General features: G+C 41.8%; 1 protein-coding gene across 1 annotated transcript; it reads left to right on the forward strand.

The window, feature by feature from the left end:
- Window positions 1–658: 658 nt before the first annotated feature.
- On the forward strand, window positions 659–23468 carry pxk (PX domain containing serine/threonine kinase). Its single transcript, XM_080774974.1, has 18 exons — window positions 659–875; window positions 4236–4286; window positions 4378–4425; window positions 5230–5416; window positions 6780–6857; window positions 7642–7715; window positions 7856–7930; window positions 8070–8174; window positions 8288–8389; window positions 8536–8697; window positions 8986–9103; window positions 9541–9619; window positions 9917–9965; window positions 11398–11475; window positions 12039–12125; window positions 12537–12594; window positions 13709–13768; window positions 19163–23468. The coding sequence occupies exons 1-18, from the start codon at window positions 771–773 to the stop codon at window positions 19351–19353; spliced, it is 1707 nt and encodes a 568-aa protein (XP_080631100.1). The 5' UTR covers window positions 659–770; the 3' UTR covers window positions 19354–23468.
- Window positions 23469–23718: the final 250 nt, after the last annotated feature.

Raw genomic sequence — 23718 nt, forward strand, 5'->3', positions numbered from 1 at the left:
CTCGCCAACCAGTCTGCTGTCTGTTGATCTGACCCCCCATTCCAAAGCGCCAGCGCTCACCCAGCAGTCTGCTGTCATCCAGGCAGATAAAGGGCTTTACTCGTCTCGCATATTATCAATTTCAAATACTTTTACTTCGACTCTACTACATCTCGGTTCCAAATAAAATATTGTACTGTTACTCCACTATAATTATTTGACAACTTTATAGTTACTAGTTACTTTGTAGATTTTGATTTATTACATAGCGTACATTAGCCATGCACATTGCACTTCATTTTGACCATTAATGGAATAGGCCTATTGCCAATCTACAAGCTCATCTATTTTCAAAAGATTTTTTCTTACACATTTGAACCATTTGAAAACTTGTGAAATGGGACACAACTGCATAACTATACTTTCCCTCCACTGGTTAATATCAATACCGGTATTAGCCCTGAAACATGACTGTCATGATGATTTAATACGAGCGTCATGAACCATGGCTATATCGGTATATAAAAAAATATCATGCGTTTTCACTGTGACTTTTACTTTTTGGAATAATAACTAACCGGAAGTGTGTGTGTAATGTTCGGTAACGTGACGGTGTGACGTCGAAGCAAGAGGCTGCTCTTCCTGAATGCTACGACGTCCTTTTTCTGACTGGGGCTCACATCTGAGATGTCATGTCCTGATTCCTGACACACATACACACCTCTGGTCATTTTACTATCCGTTAGGGACGTGTTTTGTGTAGGCTACGGAGTAGACAGCGACTCACCGGGATGATGTCTTTCCTGGAGAAACCGTCCCCGGGCAGGGTGTTGTTGGATGACACCGTCCCTCTGACGGCGGTGATAGAAGCCAGCCAAAACCTACACACACACACGGTGAGTCGATGGAATTAAAACGCACTGTCTGACGCACACGCACACACTCACCAAGAGACTACTACAACGCCACCAGTACAAGCTGGGAGCCGTATAAGTCATCGATAGGCTACGGTGTTATTTAAAGTACAGTGTTTTTGTCAATCGGGTTGACTTTATATTCAGCTCAATTCACTGGCCGACTGAGCCGCTGACGTTTGTTGTTGACAGTTGGGGATCTGCGTTGTTACAGCGGAAACTGTAACCTGTAGAATTTAGTGACTAACCTATAGGTTTCTGGCAAGTCACTTTGGTTTGGTGCATAACTCCATACTGCTAGTTGCCTGGTTTGGTGTATTTAAACCAGAGCACACACAGGTGGCACGTACTTACTTAAATACTAGGTATTTTATCGATTCTGACTTACTTTCGTATTATGCAACTGTAAAAATCGATAATACATCGACTATACAACGATAGCCTTGATAAAAGGCTGCACGTATACCTGGCAGGCGTGACATTGATTGTTTCCTGTTAGGTCAGAGACAGGACAAAATGCTTCGTACTGTGTTTTTTGTTTTGTCATCAAATGGAAATCCTCAGCATTCTGGTATAACAAAAAAAATAACAATCGTAGCAGCCCAGCCTATACGGTGCTATGGTAGCCCTATAGGTACTAAATCGACATATTGTGATCACAAACTAGATGTTGAGAAGGATCTTATTATATGGTTAATGCCGCTATGGCATCGGCAATCACAAAAACAAAAACCGCTATGATAGCGGTTTTTGTGACAACTTTTGGAATCGCATAACTGAATAGGTCACCGATTTGCGTGTGACACTTGTCAGCTGAGCTAGCCCTGGCCCCTGGTTACTACCGCGCTAACGTCAAGCCAGGTCACAGGAAACAACTTTCTGTGATTTGCTAAACTATTAGTGGCAGATTGCCACTTTACGCATTCATTATGTATGAGTACTGACAGCAGGTTAACAAACCAGACGTGTGTGTGTGTGTGTGTGTGTGTGTGTGTGTGTGTGTGTGTGCATAAGGCAGCAGCAGCCTATTGAGCACAACTACACATTCTGGCAGATTGCCTGTCAGCAGTTTAGAAGCACAGTCACTGTTACCAAGTATTTGTTTCATGTAATACTGTATTCAGTTTGGCACTTGATGCATTGATAAAGCAACAATGGGAACATTTCACAACTGATGCAAAGCAGCTACCAACATCAGGTACCTGACTGGAAACACAGTAAAGGGCTGACAGTCACAAGCCTCGCATTAACAACGGTGCATTGCACAACATCCATTCATACAGTAGACTAGATACATTAGAGACACAGCATCCATTCAGATAGTAGACTATACATTAGAGTAGACACAGCATCCATTCAGACCATAGCTAACTATACATACCTAATAGCTACCTAATAGACCAATACATTACATTATACACACATTTGAGTTGACCAAATATCCATTCAAGCGCGGTAGACTAATACATTAGACCAGGGTATCTGCTAGCGTTTTGTTTTGGCTGGCTAATGTGGCTGATCAAATTGGAATTTACCGGGCAAATGTAAAATTGAATGGGCAAACCGTATTAAATACACATGTGTGACCGTGTGTGGAATGCAGATACATGATGCATTGCATGCCATGTAAAAAAAAAACATTTTTAAAAGCACTCTGTTCCTGTTGAAACACAGGTATTATTATAATAATGTAATTATTCACATCTCCTCTCCATTAATGTTAGTAGTGGGGTATTTAAATAAGACCGGGGTCCCGACCCTCAGTTTGGGAACCATTGCCGTAGCAGACTATTGTAGCGTGTGTGTGTGTGTGTGTGTGTGTGTGTGTGTGTGTGTGTTTTGTTCTAGAATGGTTTTACTGGGTGACTGACCTTTGGACCTTGGCATCGCCAGCACTAACCAATTGGAGAAAACAGGAAATGAGATTTTGTCCTCATTACATCTGTATTATAGACGACTCATTTTGCAGGTTTCTGATTGGGTCTAGTGCGGATATCATCAGGCACTACTAGACACTTTAGAGCAGCAGATATCATTATGGCGTGTGCGCCTTCAAAATGATTCCCTCAACCAGCAGCTTCATAATATTATATTAGGGCCTACTCTAGTGTGTAATGCTTTCATGGTGTCGTCCACTCACAGTTTTTGTATTGAGTTGTGCTTGAAATGTACCGGTACTGTAATTCTGCAAACTGTTAATAAATACTTCAATAAATCAATAAAAAACCTCATAAACCTGTGATGCGGTGCACTAAATCTGAGTGTTCCGTTTCATTCTAAAGCCCAGTCCACACCAATGATTCGCAACGCAACTAGTCGTCGCTAACTTGCAACCATCTGCAACACATTATCCACAAACCTGTAACCAATCGATTCAGACCACTGCAATTTTTTGCGACTAAAGGCCAGAACAGACTAAGGGCCGATTCATACTCCTATTTTACCGCTGTAGTGCCGAACCTCAAATCACGTCACATTGTAGGCTCTACAGAGCCGAACCGACTTTTATTCGGCTCTAAAATAGGAGTATGAATCACGCCTAACAGAACGGTTTTAACCCATTGACGCCTGGTGTAACGTATACGTTGTTCTACCCTTGATGCCGGCCGCGCTCTCTGTGTCTCATCAGCTATTGCTATACATGTAGCAGCATAACTATTTAAAAAAAATATCATCAGAATTTGAAGGTTTTCAGAAACCTTAGGTCAGGCCATAGAAGGCGTTCCCAGATTTGGCCTCAGGCATCAATGGGTTAAGGCCAGTCCACACCACTGCAACTCCTTGCAACTGCCATTAGAGATAATGGTTGCATGTTGCAAGAAGTTGCATTGGTGTGAAGAACTGACCTTTTAGTTGCAACTAGGCGTAACTCGTCGAGTTACTGTTATAAATGGTGAGACCAGGCTATTTGAATTGGAATTCACGTGGGGGAACAATAACATTGTGATGCTTGCGCAATCCGATAATCCGATATAAAACCAGATATTAGCTGAGGAGTAGACATGGCCTAGACTGGATCACATTAATCTGTTAGGAATGAAAACCAGGCTTTCTGCTTTGTGGAAAACCTGGTGAAGCGAGCTTAATCTATAGTAACTCGTCTCCAACAGTGGAAACACAGATCAGCAACATAACAATGAACAATAGTAAGGAGACCATGGATCACATCCTAGTTCAGCAACATAACAATCAACAATAGTAAGGAATCTCTATAGATCAGCAAAAAAAGACATAATATTCCAACCAACAGCTGTCTCACTGAACTGATGTCTTTCTCCATTGATCCAAATGTTATAGATGCAAATCCAAAGGCCTTAACATATTATGTCTGTCTCTCTCTAGGAGTACATTATTAAAGTCCAGAGAGGAGTGTCTCCAGAAAACAGTTGGCAGGTAATTAAACCATTCTCTAGGTAAATGGACCACTCATTATGTGTTGAGTGTGAATCATTTAAACTTGTTGTTTTTGTCTTATGTGTTCCAGGTGATTCGTCGCTACAGTGATTTTGACATGCTCAACACTGGACTGCTGGTGAGACGGACACACACACACACACACACACACACACACACACACACACACACACACACACACACACACACACACACACACTACTGTGTAGTTTTACTGTGTACCGGTAACTCACTGACTCACTTTTCGTCCAGTAATCAAAGGGGAGCAGGTCAGGCCCTGCTTACTGGTTTTAAAGGAGAACATCACAACACCACTTCCTGTTTGACAGGAAGTTCCCACAGATTTTGCTGAGGTTTTACCAGCTCATTTCCTGTCCAGGACCCAGGGACTGACCCTCACGTTCCTCCCCTGACAGACTCTCCATCCCTCTCTCTTCTCTCTCTCTGTCCTCTCTCCTCTTTCCTCCCCTCCCAGACACTGAAGTTAAAAAAAAAACTGGCATGGCTGCTTACACATACAGTTTACGTTACAGTTTATCTTAAAACTCATTCACTGCCATTGACGAATATATCGTCATTTCCTTCCACTGACGTATGGCGTTCGTGATTAGTATTTTCAGTATTTAAGATAGCGTGCGCTCTTCCGCAACCTAGGACTTCAAAAATCATTTTATAATGACTTTACATTATATGGGCATGTATAAATGTCTTGTAATCTGCTTATAATACTGGTTGTACTAATAATGCAATCATAACACATTATAAAGCCTATTATAATGACTTATAAGGTCAAGTGCTATAATCCTTCATAATTACTGTTCACTCACAGACATTTTCTTTGAGCCAGGATCACAATGTACTCAAATTGTTGTTAGTTGTAATAAAGTATAATGTCTCCTTTTCCCTCTCTCTCTCTCTCTAGGTTTCTGGTGTCACTCTCCCTCTACCCAATAAGAAGTTGTTGGGTAACATGGACAGAGAGTTCATTGCTGAGAGACAGAAAGGTCTGCAGGCGTACCTGGACAACATTACCCAGCACCTTCTGCTCTCCACCTGTGAGCTTGTCAAGAAGTTCCTGGATCCCAACAACTACTCAGCCAATTACACAGGTCAGTGGCAGCCCCGTCCCCAACAACTACTCAGCCAATTACACAGGTCAGTGGCGGCCAATACATCTGTTGGTGACAGCTATATGGGTCACGTGGTGTTGTGTGCTACTAGCCTACGTCACTCATAGAAAGTCAGCTGTTCGCAAAGCAGCATTTTCATGAATGGAAGGAGAGAGGGGGTGAACGGGGAAGGTCCAACTTTGTTGACCGCAAATCGCTTTTTACAATGCTGTGATTCACTGTGGTAAACTTTCTAACTTTAATAAACATAAGTAAAGCAGTATACCCTGGCCTGGAGCAGTGATTCTCATATGACTCAACGACTGAAGCACCGAGTCTGACAACCAAAACATTTCCCCCGCTTTAGCCTCTCGGCGTCATACGTACGCTATTGACGCCTTACAACATCAATCCCCCCCTTCTCATAGTCAAACACTCAGGCCTCACCCTGGAAAACCCTTCTCATATAGTCAAACACTCAGGCCTCACCCTGGAAAACCCTTCTCATATAGTCAAACACTCAGGCCTCACCCTGGAAAACCCTTCTCATATAGTCAAACACTCAGGCCTCACCCTGGAAAACCCTTCTCATATAGTCAAACACTCAGGCCTTACCCTGGAAAACCCTTCTCATATAGTCAAACACTCAGGCCTCACCCTGGAAAACCCATGTATTCACAATTTCACATTTCACATTTCAATTCATTCTGGGATGGATGTCTGGCCGGATATTATCAAGAACAAAACAACCCTTTGTCACATTTGATTATTATTCTTGTAAAACAATATGGAAAGCAGCTGTTATTGTTTATATTTTCATGCTTTTGAAGTGACAGGGTCCTCAACTTTAACATTGTCAATTATTCTACCAATTCTTGCATCACAATTAGAAACGTACGCAGCTGTTCATTCATCATCATCCGATTGAAGTTGTCATGTTGCTCAGAGCCATGCTACGTGACACTGACACATCAACGTGTTATTGGGATACAATCTGTCTTTCTCTTCCTCATGTCTGTTTCGAGATGAGGCATTGAATAGAAGCAGTTGGCATAAAAGAAAGTCTGTAACGTTCCGTTCTGGGGGGGGGGGGGGGGGGAGTGTGAGCCTACGGCTGAAAGTGCTCTTCCTATCCTGCAGCACACCATGGAAGGGGTGGGAGGGATTTGCCAGCATGGAGTCCAGTTTAACCCCGATCCTCCTCTCCGTGACTGACTGCAGGCTCTCCATTCGGAGGCCAACAACAGAGCTGACCTTAACCTTATTTATCATTTTGTTGAGCCTGTTGAGCGTTTATGTATCTCTGTACCTGTCATTCACTCTTTCTCTCTCTGTGCCCCCCTTCCGTTTCATCTGTCTCCAGAGATTGCCCTTCAGCAGGTTTCTATGTTCTTCAGGTCAGATCCACAGTGGGAGGTAGTGGAGCCTCTCAGAGATATTGGTAAGTGATATAAAGGCCTGGTGATCCAATGAAGGCATTTGGAGGTGTTTGTGGGTGGGAAGCCGGCAGGGGAGATTGTGACTCCTACAGTGCAGTCATCAGGGAGCTGAACTGGGAGAGATGGCATGTTCCTTCACATGTAGTCTCACGTTGCCAGACTGTTGCCTCTCGCAATTTTAAAATTTTCAAACTTTCGTCATATTCTTGAGAACGGAAGCTCTGATCATGAGGAAGCAATAAAGCGGAAGTGAAGCCTTCTCCCCACTTTCGTTTCGTCTTTAGAGTCATGCAAATGTAATAATACTGTATATTTATCTAATATAAATATAAATCATCTAAGCATATATAGCTTGCTGCTTAGCAGGAATGGAAATACAAAAATGAAATCTGAAATGGCATCTGCCTTGCTCGGACTTCGGGAGGTGTAGTTCCAGTTCCAGACTCTGTAGTATAGGTGTAGTTCCAGACTTCACATGCATTCCTGTGGAAGTCCTCACTGTCAGGTGAGAAGAAGCATCTGGCGACTCAATGTGGTTGAACACAACAGTAGGGGTTGGCAGTGACGAGGACTATACAAACGGAACGGACGTTTTGTCTTGTCTTCACTGTACATTACACTTATTACATCAAATCAATATGTTGACACAAAATATCGATTTAAAATGTGTCGTCTTCCACATCATTAACATAATAACTACACAACACAATTCCACTTTTAGAGTAAATTAAGAGTATTCAGTCAATAAATGAAAGGTGAACAGAAGTGTGGTTTCTTTGTTCCCAGGTTGGAGAATCAGAAAGAAGTTTTTCTTAATCAAAAACAAAGAGCTTCCCAAAGAAAAGCAGCTGTTGAGCTGGGTGAGCTTCTCAGTTTTTTTATTTTTTTTTATTTTTTTACAATAAATATAATACTGACTCAACACAAGCACTGTGTCTAAACTGTGTGTGTGTGTGTGTGTGTGTGTGTGTGTTTTTTCCCCCTTGTACATGTGTGATAGGTGGATCTAGGTCCTGATAAGTTCCTGTCCGATAAAGACCTGCAGTCTGCAATGAAGCTATTGACAACACTGTCTGTACGTACACACACAGACATATCACCGTACGTACGCCGTACGCATATACACAACACAAGCAAGCAAGCAGACATATTGGCGTTGCTGCCCCTACTGTTTCATTTGTACTGCTAAACTGTCTCCTCTCCTCACCTCATAGAATCCATACATCTGTCCAGTATTGTTTGTCAGTACTGGTGAGTCTTCAGCGTTGGTCATCAGACAGTTTAATGAGAGAGGCTCTCTGAGAGATCACATCTGTAAGGTACAGTAACTTGAGTAAGAGTGCGTGTGTGTGCGCGCACAAGTGTACGTGTGTGTGTGTTTCTGCGCACGCCGCACAGTCGTGTATTTAACCATTTCCGCTGCTCTCTGTAGGTGAAACCTAAAGATGTGTTTCTGAAGAAGTATTGTAACCCAAAGAAGAGCCAGGGCCTGGAACTACAACACATTAAATTGTATGGAAGACACATACTGGAGGTATATTACTAGCGCACACAGACACTCGCCCACGCACACCGTTTAAATCACCCTTTAGTCAGACACATGTGCGATGAGATGCATGTACTCAGCATCTTTTGTGTGTGTGTGTGTGTGTGTGTGTGTGTGTGTGTGTGTGTGTGTAGGCATTGCGGTTCCTCCATGATAAAGGTTTGCCATACGGTCACCTCCACCTGGGAAACGTTGTGTTGGACGAGGGTCGTTGTCGTCTGCTGGAGGTGGAGAACAGTCTGCTGGGACTTCCTGCGTTCCATAGATCTCACATCACACAGCTCAGGAAGATCAATGTAAGATGTTATCTACTATATGTACAGTATACTCAAGTGGTTCTCAAATGTTTTCATTTGTCTTTGACACATTTGGCCCCCATTTGAAATGTTTTTTGTGCCAGGGACCCCCACAAGATTCGAGTTTTAACGTGTTTTAAAGATATGGTTAATCAAATTTTAGCCTATACTGTACTGTACTGTACTGTACTGTACTGTTCTGTTCTGTATTATACTCTGTTCTACTCCTCTACTGCTCTATTGCACTGTATGTAAAGTATCATTGATGTGTGTTGTTTGTGCTTCCAGTCAACAGAAAGTACAGATGTTTATTCATTTGGTCATTTACTGTATGAGATGACCTACGGACGACCTGCTGAGAGTGTTTCTGTAGACCAGTACCCCCCGACAGCCTACAGTAGTATAGGTATGTGCACACACACACACACACACACACACACACACACACTAGGGATGTAATAATGGAATATTCAAATTATTGCTAATAGGATAAAAATCGAATATTAACTAAATACAATTTAAAATATATTTTTATTTAAAAAAAGAAATGTTGTAAAGGCTATATTGTCATACAAACCCTGCCCATAGTAACTACATTTTATGGGACATGGGTATGGGTGTAATATATATTTATTCTCTATTTTGCATCATTAGATCTTTACATGCATTTCACACTACACAAGTCTCTTTCTGTCATAATATCGTTGTGGTTTTTACACTACACCATTGATCGCTGACAAGGGATCACATGCCGCAAGATTTCACCAGGATGTGATCCAGGCCCGATACATACATTTTGTTTTTTATCTATATTATATTATCGTGTGTTTGTTTGTTTTACAGTCTCTGTACTCCAGTCCATTCTTTCAACTGAAGCTTGTAAAACTGGAATGCCGACAGTCTCACAACTCATACAAACACCGTGAGTACATCTCCTTCATACTACAAATTACTGTCCGTTTGTGATTTCTTCTTTTTTGCCAGTTGCTACTATCTCTAGTAGCGACCGTAGTGGACACTTTTTCATGATTGGCTGCTTCGTCTCTAGGCTGCCTCCAAGCCAATGGGAGACTCATAAAACCCATAGTCTGAACGGCATAAAAGCCATATTCTGAGAGCTTTCTGCAACTGCCAATTATGACTGAGTTTCTTTTATTTATTTCTGTTTTTAAATGTTAACTCATCAATATGTCAATATGTACTATTTATTGTTTTCCAGGTTGTTCAGTGATGTCCAGTTGTACCAGACAGACAAACTCCAGTTTAAGGTGAGCTCAACCTCTAAAACCAACTACATGAACCTTTGCGTTCCGTTTCTGGGGTGAACAAAATGGGGAAAATAGCAGTTCTACAAGCTCATAACACATTGCAATGCAGTGCGAGTAGGGTTGGGATTCGAAACCGGGTCCATTTCAGACCCGGTTCCGACATTGCGGATCCGGAGCCAGTTCCATCGTTTTTTTATTAACGGTTCCCCAAACGGTTCTCATCAGTCGTCATTTAGCTCCGCTGTGTCTGTGCATGCATGCATGCAGAGCCAAGTTACTTTGGTGACGTCACCCCACCTACATGAGTGAGTAGATTAATCTTGTGACTCGTGTAGGCGTATTGATTTTGAGATGTTTCCTCAATGTGGACGTGCAACTGGTGCAAGTTGCAACAACCTTTGGCAGGAAACTATGGCATCACATTTAATGCACTTTGCGATGATTGAATTTGTGTTTATTAAGTACTTGGTTAGGTTAGTTATAATATAAGCATAATATATGTCAGAAAAAAAGGGGAAAGAAATAATATTAGGAACCGTTAAGGGAACCGTTAGGAACCGGAACCGTTAAAATCCTAACAAATCCCAACCCTAAGTGCGAGTTGTGTTGACTTGTTATTTTTAGCTAAAATATTTGATGTTAGTGTAGAGGGGGAAATGGAACATGTGGTCCCCCTGGGGTGGGGGACCACAGTCAACTTTACAAATAATTAGAATATCATGGAAAAGTTGGGTTTTTTTCCATAATTCCATTCAAAAAGTGTAACTTTTTTAATAGATTCAGTGCACACAACGTGCATGATTTCAAGTATTTATTTGTTTATCTTTACACAATTTTGGCTTCCAGCTCATAAAACCCACTAAATATTTTACGAGACCACTACAAAATATATTTTTTAAAACGAGAAATGTCGACCATCTGTTAAGTATATTAATGTATGCAGACAATACTTGGTCTGGGCTACTTTTGAACAAATTATTTCATCAATGGGGCGTGGCATTGAGGTGATCAGCCTTTGTTCACTGTTGAGGTGTTATGGAAGCCCAGGTTTGATTTGATAACAGCCATAAATTAAATAAATTTGTATTGTTGAATAGTCTCACACTTTCCTCTTGACAATACAACCTAGATTCTCTGTGGGGTTCAGGTCATGCCATTTGGCTGGTCAGTTAGCACAGTAATACCATGGTCAGTACACCTGTTACTAGTAGTTTTGGCACTGTGGGCAGGTGCCAAATCGAGCTGGAAAGGAATATTCGCATCCCCATGACTATTATAAAAACATTTCGTCTCTGTCTTTGGCCCAGGTGATTGTTAAGTGGAGATCTCGGATCGTCTGGCAACACAGGACTAGAAATAAATGACAATACATCAGAACTTGCTCATCTATGTTAATCTGTATGTAAGTGTTATGTATGTGTCTTCATTTCAGATCCCCAGCAAACTGAGGGAAGCCTTAAAGACGGCAAAAGACAGCCTGGAAAGACGACTGCAAGATGAACAGAAGATGGTTAGTTAACTAAATTAAACAAACTACTGCTGTCTTAGTACTATCTTTGATGATGATGAAATCGATTATAGTAATATTGCTGATGATGATAATATTAGTGAAGGTGATGATTAATTATTTTTCTGCCAGATATACTGTACGTATATATTCGTCCCCCCCTTTACATCATATACAATCACGTTTTTAACATTGGGCCGGTTACTAGGCAGCGCCTCCGTCACCTCCAGCACCAGGATCTTTGCACACGGGCCCCATTTACCTCCAGTCAAAGTAGGCTTTTCAATGCCTCATTTCTCTGCAATTACGAGCGCTGTCCATGGTTTTCATGATCCATCTGAGGATCGGGTGTCATTCGTGATTTTGTACCGCATCGCTCCCGACATGTTAACGTTTCCGGCCAAAGATAAACAGCGTGAGCTAACGCTATTAATGGCTGATCGTTACAATGAAGTTCTCCATGCCGCTGCTTGTGCAGTACTTTCTTCCGCCACTTGATGGCAGACAAGAGTTAAGTTCACAATGATTGTACTGTTGTTGATGATGATGATGATGTATTGTTTCAGCTCCATCAGTTCAGGCGTGTGAGCAGAGCTCAGTCTCACCACGGATCAGAACAGGAGAAGAAGAAGAGAAAGATACTGGCCAGAAAGGTACAGCAACACAATGTATTTCAGGATCACTTCACAGATAAGTAAGGAATAATTATTATCCAGAACGGGATGGACACACCTCCCGGTTACAGAGGTGAGACAGCTAGGATATATCACTAGGAGAAAGACAAATGACTTCTTCATGTCAGTGTTGTCACAATACATCTCCTCGCTCGCACAGCCTAGTGGGCTACAACACAAGTCAACAAGGCCATACCTAACAATGAATAGACTGAATGATTGCAACTTAAGTTTACAATTATTTTGTCACATGTGGAAATCTAAACAGTCATTCATTGACCTTGCCCTGCCCGGCGTTTCTCAACTGCTCCACGGATGTGAACCTGCAACCTTCCTTGCCTGATTCTCATGACATTATTTATATTATTGTTTTAATGTTTTCTGTTGTAGAAGTCAAGACAATCGGCATATGAAGAGGACTCCTCTGTCAAATACTCCAATAACTCTGGTATGTTATGTTGCTAGTTTATGTATATTATACTACATTGAATACGGCACAAACTGGTATATACTGTAGTATATTAAAGCTATGGTAAAAGCTACTATACGGTAATCTCCCGGATAAAAGGGAGGTAATTGCAACTGTAACATGCAGGAGTTGAACCTGTGTCTCGCACGTGGGAAACCAAACATCTACCACCCATTAAAAAAGGAGTCCTTCCATGGCCAGGCCATTTATTGGGCTCTCTCTCTCTCTCTCTCTCTCTCTCTCTCTCTCTCTCTCTCTCACTGTGTGAACTCCCTTGTTTGTGGGAGGGCATCATCCTGTCTGTCTCTTTGATCTCTCAACCACACTCTGAGCCCCCCCCCCCCCCCCCCCCACACACACACACACATAATGGAGCACTCACACACTCCGTAATGAATAGATTTTTCTAAAAGGTAAATCTAGCCCCCTGAAAAGATTTTGAGTGTCCCCTTTAAGTAGACGTTATCAGTTTTAAATTTAAATCGCTATGCCATTCATTATAGCCTCTTCGAGAAGTAACATTTGATTACCCGGTGTATCAACTGACTATGTATATTTATTTATATATACAGTATGTATATGTGTGCCAAATATATATATATATATACGTATAGTGACAGTTATTGGGCATGCACAGGGGTACAGATTTGTTCTGGTTCTCAGGACTTCATGGCAGATGTGTCAATCTAACAGTCAGGAATATGGACAGAGACGGGTGACATTCTGAGTAAGGAAACTTGTGACTGTTATTTATGGGTTCTGTATTTCTTGTATTATCATTGTCAAGTCTTGAAGTGCTTGAAGGTGAAATTGCACTTCATGCTTTTTGGTTTGAAATGGGATAAGTCAGAACAGCACTATATCTTTTCTGACAGTCATCCTGGGGGTCTGACACACACACACACACACACACACACACACACACACACACACACACACACTCACTTAACCCAGCTCCCTTTCATATTTAAATGAGCTGAGGTGGAACGTATTCTCAGGTATATAGCCGAATACTGACACATTTCAGTGTTTTCTCTCTCTCTCTCTCTCTCTCTGTCTCTCTCTCTCTCTCTCTCTCTCTCTCTCTCTGCAGGTTCGGGTGCCAGTTCTCCTCACACGTCCCCTTCCTCCCCCACTCCTCCCTCCACAACAGGTACACACGTCTTTCTGTCTGTCTCTCTGTATGTCTGTCCTTTGTCTCTGCCTGTCTCACTCGATATATCCGTACAGTACACTGTATGTGTGTGTTTGTTTGATTGTGTTTGTAAACTGACAGTTTGTGTAGCGCCTCGTGTGGTCGGCAGGGATCATTGCAATGGTAGTTGTTGATCACATTCAGAGCCTTGTGTGGTGTATTGCACAGATCACAGTCACAACTATGTCTGGGTAATATTTTAATGGTAATGTTTGTTTTATTTTTTCTTGCGTTCTGAGTCTGGACGTCTTGTTGCATTAATATACCGGTAATGTGCTACAATTATATCTGGTATGTTTCCATTGGACTCACTGGATTAGGTTTGACAGACACGGGCCAAAAGCCAATCGGACCCTCATTAAAGACATGCATTGGTAAATGAGGAATTGACTGTATGACAACCGGTATGACGGAATACCCTCAACCTCGTCCTGCCAATGAGGAATGGCACGCTTGTTGACCTGTGTGAGCCAATCGGCTGCTCGGTGCGAGCATTCACTTGCTTAGCGGCTTGCTCACCTAGCGGCTCACACCTCATGAAACTCAAGAGAAGTGTGTAGCGACTGAATGCCTGGTTGTTAAGCTCTACTGAGTTGCCTAGTTAATTGTGCAGCGACTAGATGTGGTGTTTCCTGGTCGTTGAGTGTGTACTGACTGAGTTGGCTAGTTAATTGTGCAGCGACTAGATGTGGTGTTTCCTGGTCGTTGAGTTTGTACTGACTGAGTTGGCTAGTTAATTGTGCAGCGACTAGATGTGGTGTTTCCTGGTCGTTGAGTGTGTACTGACTGAGTTGCCTAGTTAATTGTGTAGTGGCGGAACATGTTTCCTAGTCGTTAACAGTATTCTTTGAGACGCACACAGGTATTTCGGGGCGTGGCCGAATCCACCATTCCTTCCCGGGTTAAAAACGGGACCTAGCTTTTCAATGGCAGTCAATGAGTTTTAAGTGTGTACTGACTGGACACATTATATGGGGTTAAGCTCGGTCGTTAAGCGTCGACTGTCCAGTCATTACGTGTGTAGCCATTGGACACGTCTGGTCCCGCAGACTCGGAGGACAGATGCTGTGTAAAAGTCATTGGAGCATATTTCAGCCTGGCCCTACAGTAACTAAACACACAGATAGTGGCATTGGTTTCATAGTCACTGTGACTGAGTTTTCTCGCTGGTCTGGGATTGGTACCTGCAACCCTACAGTCATCTTTTGTCTGCTGTAAATACTAGTGATGTTGTCATCGCATATTTAGGTCTCACCTCTCCCATCCTCTCCTCTCCTGGTCATAGCAGTGAATTGTGTCCATCCTGGTCATAGCAGTAAATTGTGTCCATCCTGGTCATAGCAGTAAATTGTGTCCATCCTGGTCATAGCAGTGAATTGTGTCCATCCTGGTCATAGCAGTGAATTGTGTCCATCCTGGTCATAGCAGTGAATTGTGTCCATCATTCTGTTGCTCCTGAATGAATAACTGTGTCTTCTCCCTGCTGTCTCCATAGAGCATGCTCCACTCTGACCGTAATGCAGGGTAAAGTAAAACGAATAATGATTATCTCGCATTTTTTTAAGCTGCTGTTCACTCTGACCCAAGCATACAGACATACAGTTGACCACCTAACGTCTCAATTCTGGACATTTCATAATGGGTGAACACTGAACATACTGCAATATTAGGACAGATTTAGTGTAGACAGAAAGGGGATAGAGCCTTGAGAGACCCCGGTATGTATGGCTTTAAGTGGCTAAGACTGGGCAATATATCAAAATCAACAACTCCAGTTCAAATGGTACATTCTCACAGATGCAATTGTAATGACAGCAGCAGCTACAGTAGATAAATTAATGTTTCTGTAATTTAGGTATGCCTACTGATAATAGTCAATAGTATTTTCAATAGAGCGTCGCAGTCCCGCCCCATTTCAGAACGACTCATGGATGAAACACACCCATAACAAATGTTAGTACCTTCTGCTGAGGACACACTGAGAATGGACCCTTTTCACATAATGTAATAGTAGCTGATAAATAGTGGGTATATTTGATCTAGGTGTACCAGTTAGCAAGAATAGAGCGTCGCAGTTCCGCCCCTAAATTAAACTACCGGTAATGTTAGCGGTGTGTTTACCTAGCATGGGTTCCAGCCTGATTCGCTGCGTTCCGCTGATCTGAAATGTCACTGCGCTAATAAGTGACATTCCAGACCCGCGGAACGCAGCAAATCAGCCTGGAACCCAGGCTAGTGTTTACCCATCATATATCTGCTCTGAAAAGAGTCTGAGGGCTGTATTTTGCGTGTCTTAAGTACCAGGTCTTATTACCTAACTTGAGTAAACTAAAGACCTGGAGGCGTGATCAATGCCATTTGGCTATTCTGAGTGGCCAAAGAGCATTGATCACGCCTCCAGGTCTTTAGTTTACTCAAGTTAGGTAATAAGACCTGGTACTTAAGACACGCAAAATACAGCCCTCAGTGTCGCAGAGCCTGTCCAGTGAGCCTACATTCACAATAGCAGCTCCCTAACTCTGTTTGACCTAAATGGAACAGTCATTGTTAGCACCTTTACAGGACGTAACATTACCCTTCTATTTATGTCACTGTGGCTGTTGTGAAAAAGGTCACTTGAGGCTGTTAACTTATGGACACAAGAGCCCGCCACCTCGACTGGCAAGAAAATGTTACCACTCTTAACTGAGTCACTATTTACCAAATACCTAAGGCGAAGACTCTTTCTCGTAGAGAAAGTTGTGTAGTCTGTACATGCACTTTTGGCTACTGTGAGTCTGCATAAGAGCACATTTCAGTCTTCATACATCACATATTCTCAAAACTTATTGCACAATGCACCTTTAATGATACATTTTTGTATTAGATGAGAGACGGTTAAGAAGAGAGTTGTTTTTCTCAACTGAACTGTCTTATCCCATCTTGATGATTGATTGCATTTCTCCATGCATTGCCACACTGTGGAAATAATCAATACATGGGAGCCTTATGAAGCGTTCAATATTAAGATTTATGATGTCCAGTAAATTAGGTGGCTGTATTCACGGAAGTAGAGTGATTATGTTTTATTGATGGATTTTATTTGGTAATTGTACACAAAAAGCACATTGCACTTCCCGACATGCAGTCAAGTGCAAGTCATAATATAGTAAATCACTGCTTGCTTGGGAAAGGGTGTACATGCTTCTTTAAAAAAATAAACAAGGTTCACAATCTACAATGATTCTAGAAAGGGTTCTAGAAAGGTTTCCCTTCTCTTCCTCTGATTCTATATGCCCAACACAGTAACACACACTGATTCAGACCTCTGCTCTCATTGGAGATTGTGATGTGTGGAATCTGTCTGTCTGTCTGCATGTCTGTCTGTCTATCTGCCCGTTTGTCTATACGTTGTCAATCTGGTTTGTGTTGAAACGGGAGCAAGCTTTTGCTCCATAATTGTTTTCCTTTTTTATCAGAGAAGTGGATGGACTTTCAGAGATCGATACGAACCAGCTTCTTTACTGAATGCTCTGACTTTCTTTTGCCTCCATCCAACTGTCAAACTCTTTGTAGACAATTGTTTTGCTGTGATCTAAACTTCAGCGAGGAAAATAAATCAATACAGATTACAGAAGACAATTGAAACGACAATTGCTAACTCCTAAATGTTCCACTTGCATTCAGACTTTCTAAAGTGGACATCACAGTCCACCAAAGTCGTAACCCACGTCAGAGAAACTATTAGTGCTCACGGAGTAGACTTCCATTTCTATGCTGACGACACACCGCTGTATCTTTCTGTAGCTCCAGATGAGCCCTGTGCTCTTGACCCGTTGTTGAACTGTCTATCCAGCATCAAATGCTGGATGACGATTCAAATTAAATGAGGATAAGACGGAGGTTCTCATAATTGGTTCTATTTCTAGTGAACAAAAATAATTAATAGACTTGGAAACCTAACTGTAGGGAGTACAAACACAGTAAAGAACCTGGGGGTTATTGATTGAATTGAACTTCAATGCACACATTTATCATGCCACCAAGACAGCTTTTTTCCCATCTCAGAAACATTGCACGAATCAGAGCCTACCTGTCACTAGACGATGCGAAAACATTGATCTACGCTTTTGTTTTCACGAGACTTGATTATTGTAATGCACTGATTCCTGGCCTCACAAAGACAGGTTACAACTCGTTTCAGAATGCACCAGCCAGAGTTTTAACTAAAACTAAGATGTGAGAACGTATCACTCCAGTTTTAGCCTCTCTGCACTGGCTCCCTAGCCTGACACTCGGCTTGAATTTACATTTAGTTTAAAATTATTTTGCACCATCCTACCTACATGCCTGCCTAAATTTGTCCCAGGCCACCCCCTGAGGTCCGCCACTGCTGGACTGCTTGAGGTGCCTTAAGGGAATGGCGTCTAAAATACGATGAAGCGGCTTTGCTTCTACGGGCCTGGAATAAACCAAGGCAGCCTCTGTAGACATTTTTAAAACGCAGCTCAAGACCCACTTTTTTTACCCTTGCTTTTGGCTGCTGCTAGTTAATGTTTTTAATGTTTTTATGTTAATGTAATGTTTTATTTTGAATGTTATTTTATGCTATTATTGATTTTTGCTTGGATTTTAATGCTGTTTTATCTTTTGCGTTTCTTTATTTGTTCGGTAAAGCAAAATGTTGCCAATGAAAGTGATCTGACCGAGTGGGACAGAAATCCCTGTCAGATCAGTACAATGAAAACCACCCCCTTCCTTCAACTCTATTCACACTTTTCCTGGGCTGTGTGTGCTCCAGTTCCTGTTGATTTGAGCCAATGAAATCCAATGAAACTGGTCAGATGATCAATGATATCCTATGAAACTGGAGCACACACAGCCCAGGAAAAGTGTAAATAGAAAAAGTCATGTTGAACTTTTGTTTAGCCTTGGATTGTATAGCTATCTGGGCTGCCTACCCTACTAGAAGTCAAAATATTGTCGAATAACGTTATCTGTGGTTTCTATCATGCCTACTTTGCCCATGTAGCAATAAACTCAAGGTTTTATCAAAGTTCAACATTGCTTTAACACCATAATGGTCACATGTACATGTATGTATTCATAGATATTCAAAAAATAGTAAAATACACAAGGTTCAGATTGTTTTCATTTTTTCTTTACTTTAGTACTGTATTTGTATGTATGTATGTACCTGTTTTACCATTTATTTTATTACATATTATATTATAATAATATTATATAATATTATATATACTAATAATATTATTTTATAATTTATTTATTTATTATTTGTATTTTATTTATGAATTAATAACATTCATACACAATATGATTCTGACTCTCTTCTCTCTCCTCTGACCCATGCAGGAGTCCAGACCCCACCACCACCTCCTCCTCCTCCCCCTCCTCCTCCACCTCCTCCCCCCTCCACCGTCCATCCAGAGGTTCAGTGTGATGGGGCGGGGGGGCGTGCTGCTCTGTTCAGCTCCATTCATACATTCAGCAAAGGCAAACTGAGAAAGGCGGAGACTGTAGACCACAGCAAACCAATCATCTGACTGCGTCTGGCCACCTGACCCCGACATCACCCCAGCGATGGTAAACCGGACGGCCTTTGATGAGTCACCCGCCACCCCTGGTGGGTGACGGCTGTTGGCGAAGCTGACTATTGCCATAGCAATAGCATTTTTTAAGCTACCTGAATGTGGATACATTGACCACTTCCTGCAACAACTCAATACTGCTATTATTTGCTTTTAATTGCTTACCAACTACATGCCTCCATTGAGCGGTGTTCACTATTTTTGGAGACGGTGCCAGCTATCATTTGGAGGTCCTATTCTATTGTAAAGTCTTAGTTGGCCAGTGAGTTGCTGGATTATAATGTCTATCTTCTGACCAGCCCCTGGACCCTGCCACTCTGAACCCACAGAGAGTAGAACGCTAGCCAGTGGGACTGCAAGTTCCTCTACTGACTCCGCCCAAAGCACTAACCACAATGTGATTGGATTGCTCCACCGCCATTTTAAAACGTTCTCTTCACGTGGTTTTCATTGCGTTTTAGAGTTTGTGTGTGTGGGAATGGAGACTCACTGTGTGCCATATGGAAACTTGTGCCTAGAGAAAGCCGTTGGAGGGGAGGTGCTGAACCTCTTTGGTTGACCCCTGACCTCAGAGGTCAGTGGCCTGTTCCAGGACACTTTATTAGTTGGGATCAGCGTGGGAATTAACTTGAAACCTTCTCGTCACATGACAATCTAAACAAATGCTCCGCTGCCCTTCTACCAGGACTGGACAGTGGTCATTTAGCTGATGGAAGGACACAATGTCAACAATGGTGCGGAACAGAAACCAGACTGCAGCAGCATACGCAAAGAGAACATTTTAAATGCTTCAATTTACTCTGCGGTGAAAGTGTTTGGAAATTACTTTTATTCAGTGAAATCCTTTTCCAATTAGATGCAATGTTTTTTTGTGATTCAGTGAATGAATGAAAAATGAATGTCATATAACGAGAATAAGATACTCTGTAGCACTTTACCCACAGGGGTGGGATTGAAAGAGGAGTGTGAGGAGGACATTGACAGTTGTTGAGAAAAGATTATGTGTTTTCATATTTACATCCTGTGACGTGACATTATTATGAAGATTTAACTTCACCTAAACCGGACCCCTGAACCACTGCTTAGTTTAGATAAGTGACTGAAGTTTGTTTTCATTTGATTGATGCAGCGTCCCCAGACCAAGTTATCTTTGACAACCTGACTAGCTGAGGGACATTATTTCAAACACTGTGCTCTGAAGGAGTTGCAAAGAGCTTCCTCACACCAGCAGGGTGAAACCGAATACTGAAGGCTTTTCTTTTTCTTTTCTTTCTTTAATGAAGGGGGGAAAATTGATAGAGCACTTATGTTATTTTACAACTGTACAGTACAATTATGGTTTTCTATTATTGGCTACTCAGTAAAACGGCACTTTTGGTTTTTTACTGCTGGCCACTGAGCAGTTGGTTGTTAAGTGCCTTGCTGAAGGGCACATCAATATTGTAGTTTTCTTTTTAAATTTTATTTATTTATTATTTGACTTTATTTTATCCCAATTTAGTCATGGCCTATTCACCCTGCGTTCTGCAGTTATTGTCACAACCCACTGTTGGCTTGAGACGGATGAAGAAAAAGAAAAAAAAATCTATATCTGCATGTAGTCACCAGCTGCATTTTTTCACCTGACGGCAAGGAGTTTCACTCTCAGAGTATAACAGAGGTTCATGCCATCTTTCCCATTTCCCCCTTGAACAACCAGTAGTATAGTATTGGCTAGTGACTGTGACTGCCTGTGTTCATTGGACCGCTATAGAATAGAAATGAGCCAACCTGTAACTATGGTTGTTGCTTGTGTGTAATGTGGCCCTGAGCTGGCAATGTGGTCTACTGCTTCAATGTGGTATCACGTATGTTTTTTTGATGATGTAGTTGACCATACTGTCAAGAAACGGGGAAAGAATGTTTGTGTGTTATTACACATAGAAGGGTTTGACGACGCATGGCCACTCAGCTGTTTACACATTACACACAAGGCAAGGCGAGCAGTGGAAGTTGGCCCTCTGTTTGTTTCTACTCTCTGGTATCGCTGTCAGGAATCAAACCCGGCCTCTGGTGGTGGGAGTGTGTTACCCCACCAGACACCCCATTAATGGTAGTTGTTAATGTTGACGGTGGACGAGGTTCAATGAGACGAGGCAAACGATTGTCCCGAATTGTGGATTTAGGAAAAGGGGCACAATCATCTACAAAGGCTTAAATTTAACGTAAAAACATTCACGTCTGAATGCTTTATTCCTGCTGTCAGGTGGAACCCACACAACTCCCAGCATGCATGCATGTGCGCATGACAGCAGTATAACGACTGTGACCGTTTCAAGCTAAATACAACCGAGAACAATTCCTGGACAGCAAATAAACAGCCTTGTTTGTTAGCGCTTACTGTAGCTACTTACCTACCGGTAGTTATAATGTCTGGTCATTATTATTGTTGTAATCTAGATTATTTTGAAAATGGAGCCTGGGAAATATTGTTTGGAGGTGGGCTTCACCCTGACCAATATTTTCTTGTTATTAGTGTCAACGTGCTAACTGCCAATTGGATGTGTTCATCCATAATACAGCTTGTAATGGCAATCACTTCAAACTTTGTTGCACATTACTTCACAGGTGGTGGAAGTGATCGTACGCAGCAGTGCACACAGAAACATGACAGATGGATGTCCAGTCGTATATAGAGCTCAGTTTGACTGTATTTATTGACAGAGTTGTACAGATGAGATGAACATACCAGTGATACTATATAGTGATTGTCCTGCTCTTTTGTCTGCTTCTGGCTGCTGGCTGGTAAGAACGGTGTGCTCCCACCATACCCTGTGTCTAACCTGAATCACTGCACCTGAGTGCCCCCTAAATACACACCCAGTGCTGTCAAATCTAAAGCCCCCCACCAAGTGTTCGAAAATAGTATTCCAACCTAACAAATAATAAGTCACCATCCTAATTGCTCCTACACAGCTTGTCTCATAACATGACTGGCTAAGGATCAGAACACACATGTTCTACACATGTGCAATATGCAGTGTGTTTTATCCTGAGCAAATAGTGTACATGCCCATGCTTTCAAAACCCAACAATGGATGGGCCAGAAACCACGGCCATAGACATAAAAGTGTGGCAGCCATGTTGACCTTACAGTTTTGGTGGTTGCTAAACATCTTGTACTTTACCAGCTGGTCAAGCAATATTGTCTGTCTGTCACCATGGTGAGGTTATGGAGTACATTATTTAATATTTATAGAAAACATTTCAACCTGGACTATGGACTGTCTGGTGCAACCACATCAATGCTATTCACACTGACAAATTATGCAAAACACGGTCTATACCCCGACCTCTATGAAGTTCAGCCCAGACAAAGGAAGGAGAGCGTAGCCAATCAAAACGGTAAGAGAATGGCTTGCATAATTTGTGTGAATAGCATATTAGGCCTACGTGGTACAACTTGGGCTAACTGTCTATGGGTCTATATTATATGTCAGCGCCGGGTACAACCGGATTAACTGTCTATATACATACAGTACACTGTCAACAACCTTGACTGACTGTCTATAGACCTGTAATATGTATGGATTATCTGTCTGATACAACCTGGATTATCTGTATACAGTGACAGTCAGTGTCTGTACAGTGAGGACTAACTCTCTATAGGCCTATAGTATCTGTCTGGATCAACCTAGAATAGATTAACTAACTCCATGTATCTGTTACAACCTGGACTAACTGCCTATGTGTCCTTAAGTAGTTTTCCTCACTCTACAAACAACACGACAAACATCGACACAAAGAACAGATGAAGAACTCACCAGTAGGAATCAATTGGACTAGTGATGGTAATGCTGGGAAAACATACCAGAATTTGTATTTATAACTTATTCATTTAAATGTCAATCTGTTGTTATGGAAGCCACCATAGACAGCTTTGGGAGAAAAAACAAAACCTGTGTTTTATTTTTTTAACAATCATTTATTTTTGGTTTTATTTGCACATGCTTATAATCGACTTTCACTTGATGTGTGATGTAAAGGATTACCCTGATATTTCACATCCTACTATACAATTGAGAAAACAGTCCTGTGTGTCTGCATCAATTTATTCCCTGAATGGTTTTGCCAATGAATCTGAAATTGCATATGGGCATTGAAGCATTGCCATAGGTAGGGCCTGCGAAACAGATTTCCCCAGGCAGGGACTGATGAAGCTGATTTCATTTCATTTCCTGGAACTCATGGATGGATACAGTAGATAATGTAGAAGATGGATGGATGGATCATACAGTAGAATATGGATGGATTGTACAGTAGAAAGAAGATGGATGATAG

Source organism: Protomyctophum bolini (genome assembly GCF_963924005.1).
Source record: "Protomyctophum bolini genome assembly, chromosome: 2".
NCBI lineage: Eukaryota > Metazoa > Chordata > Actinopteri > Myctophiformes > Myctophidae > Protomyctophum > Protomyctophum bolini.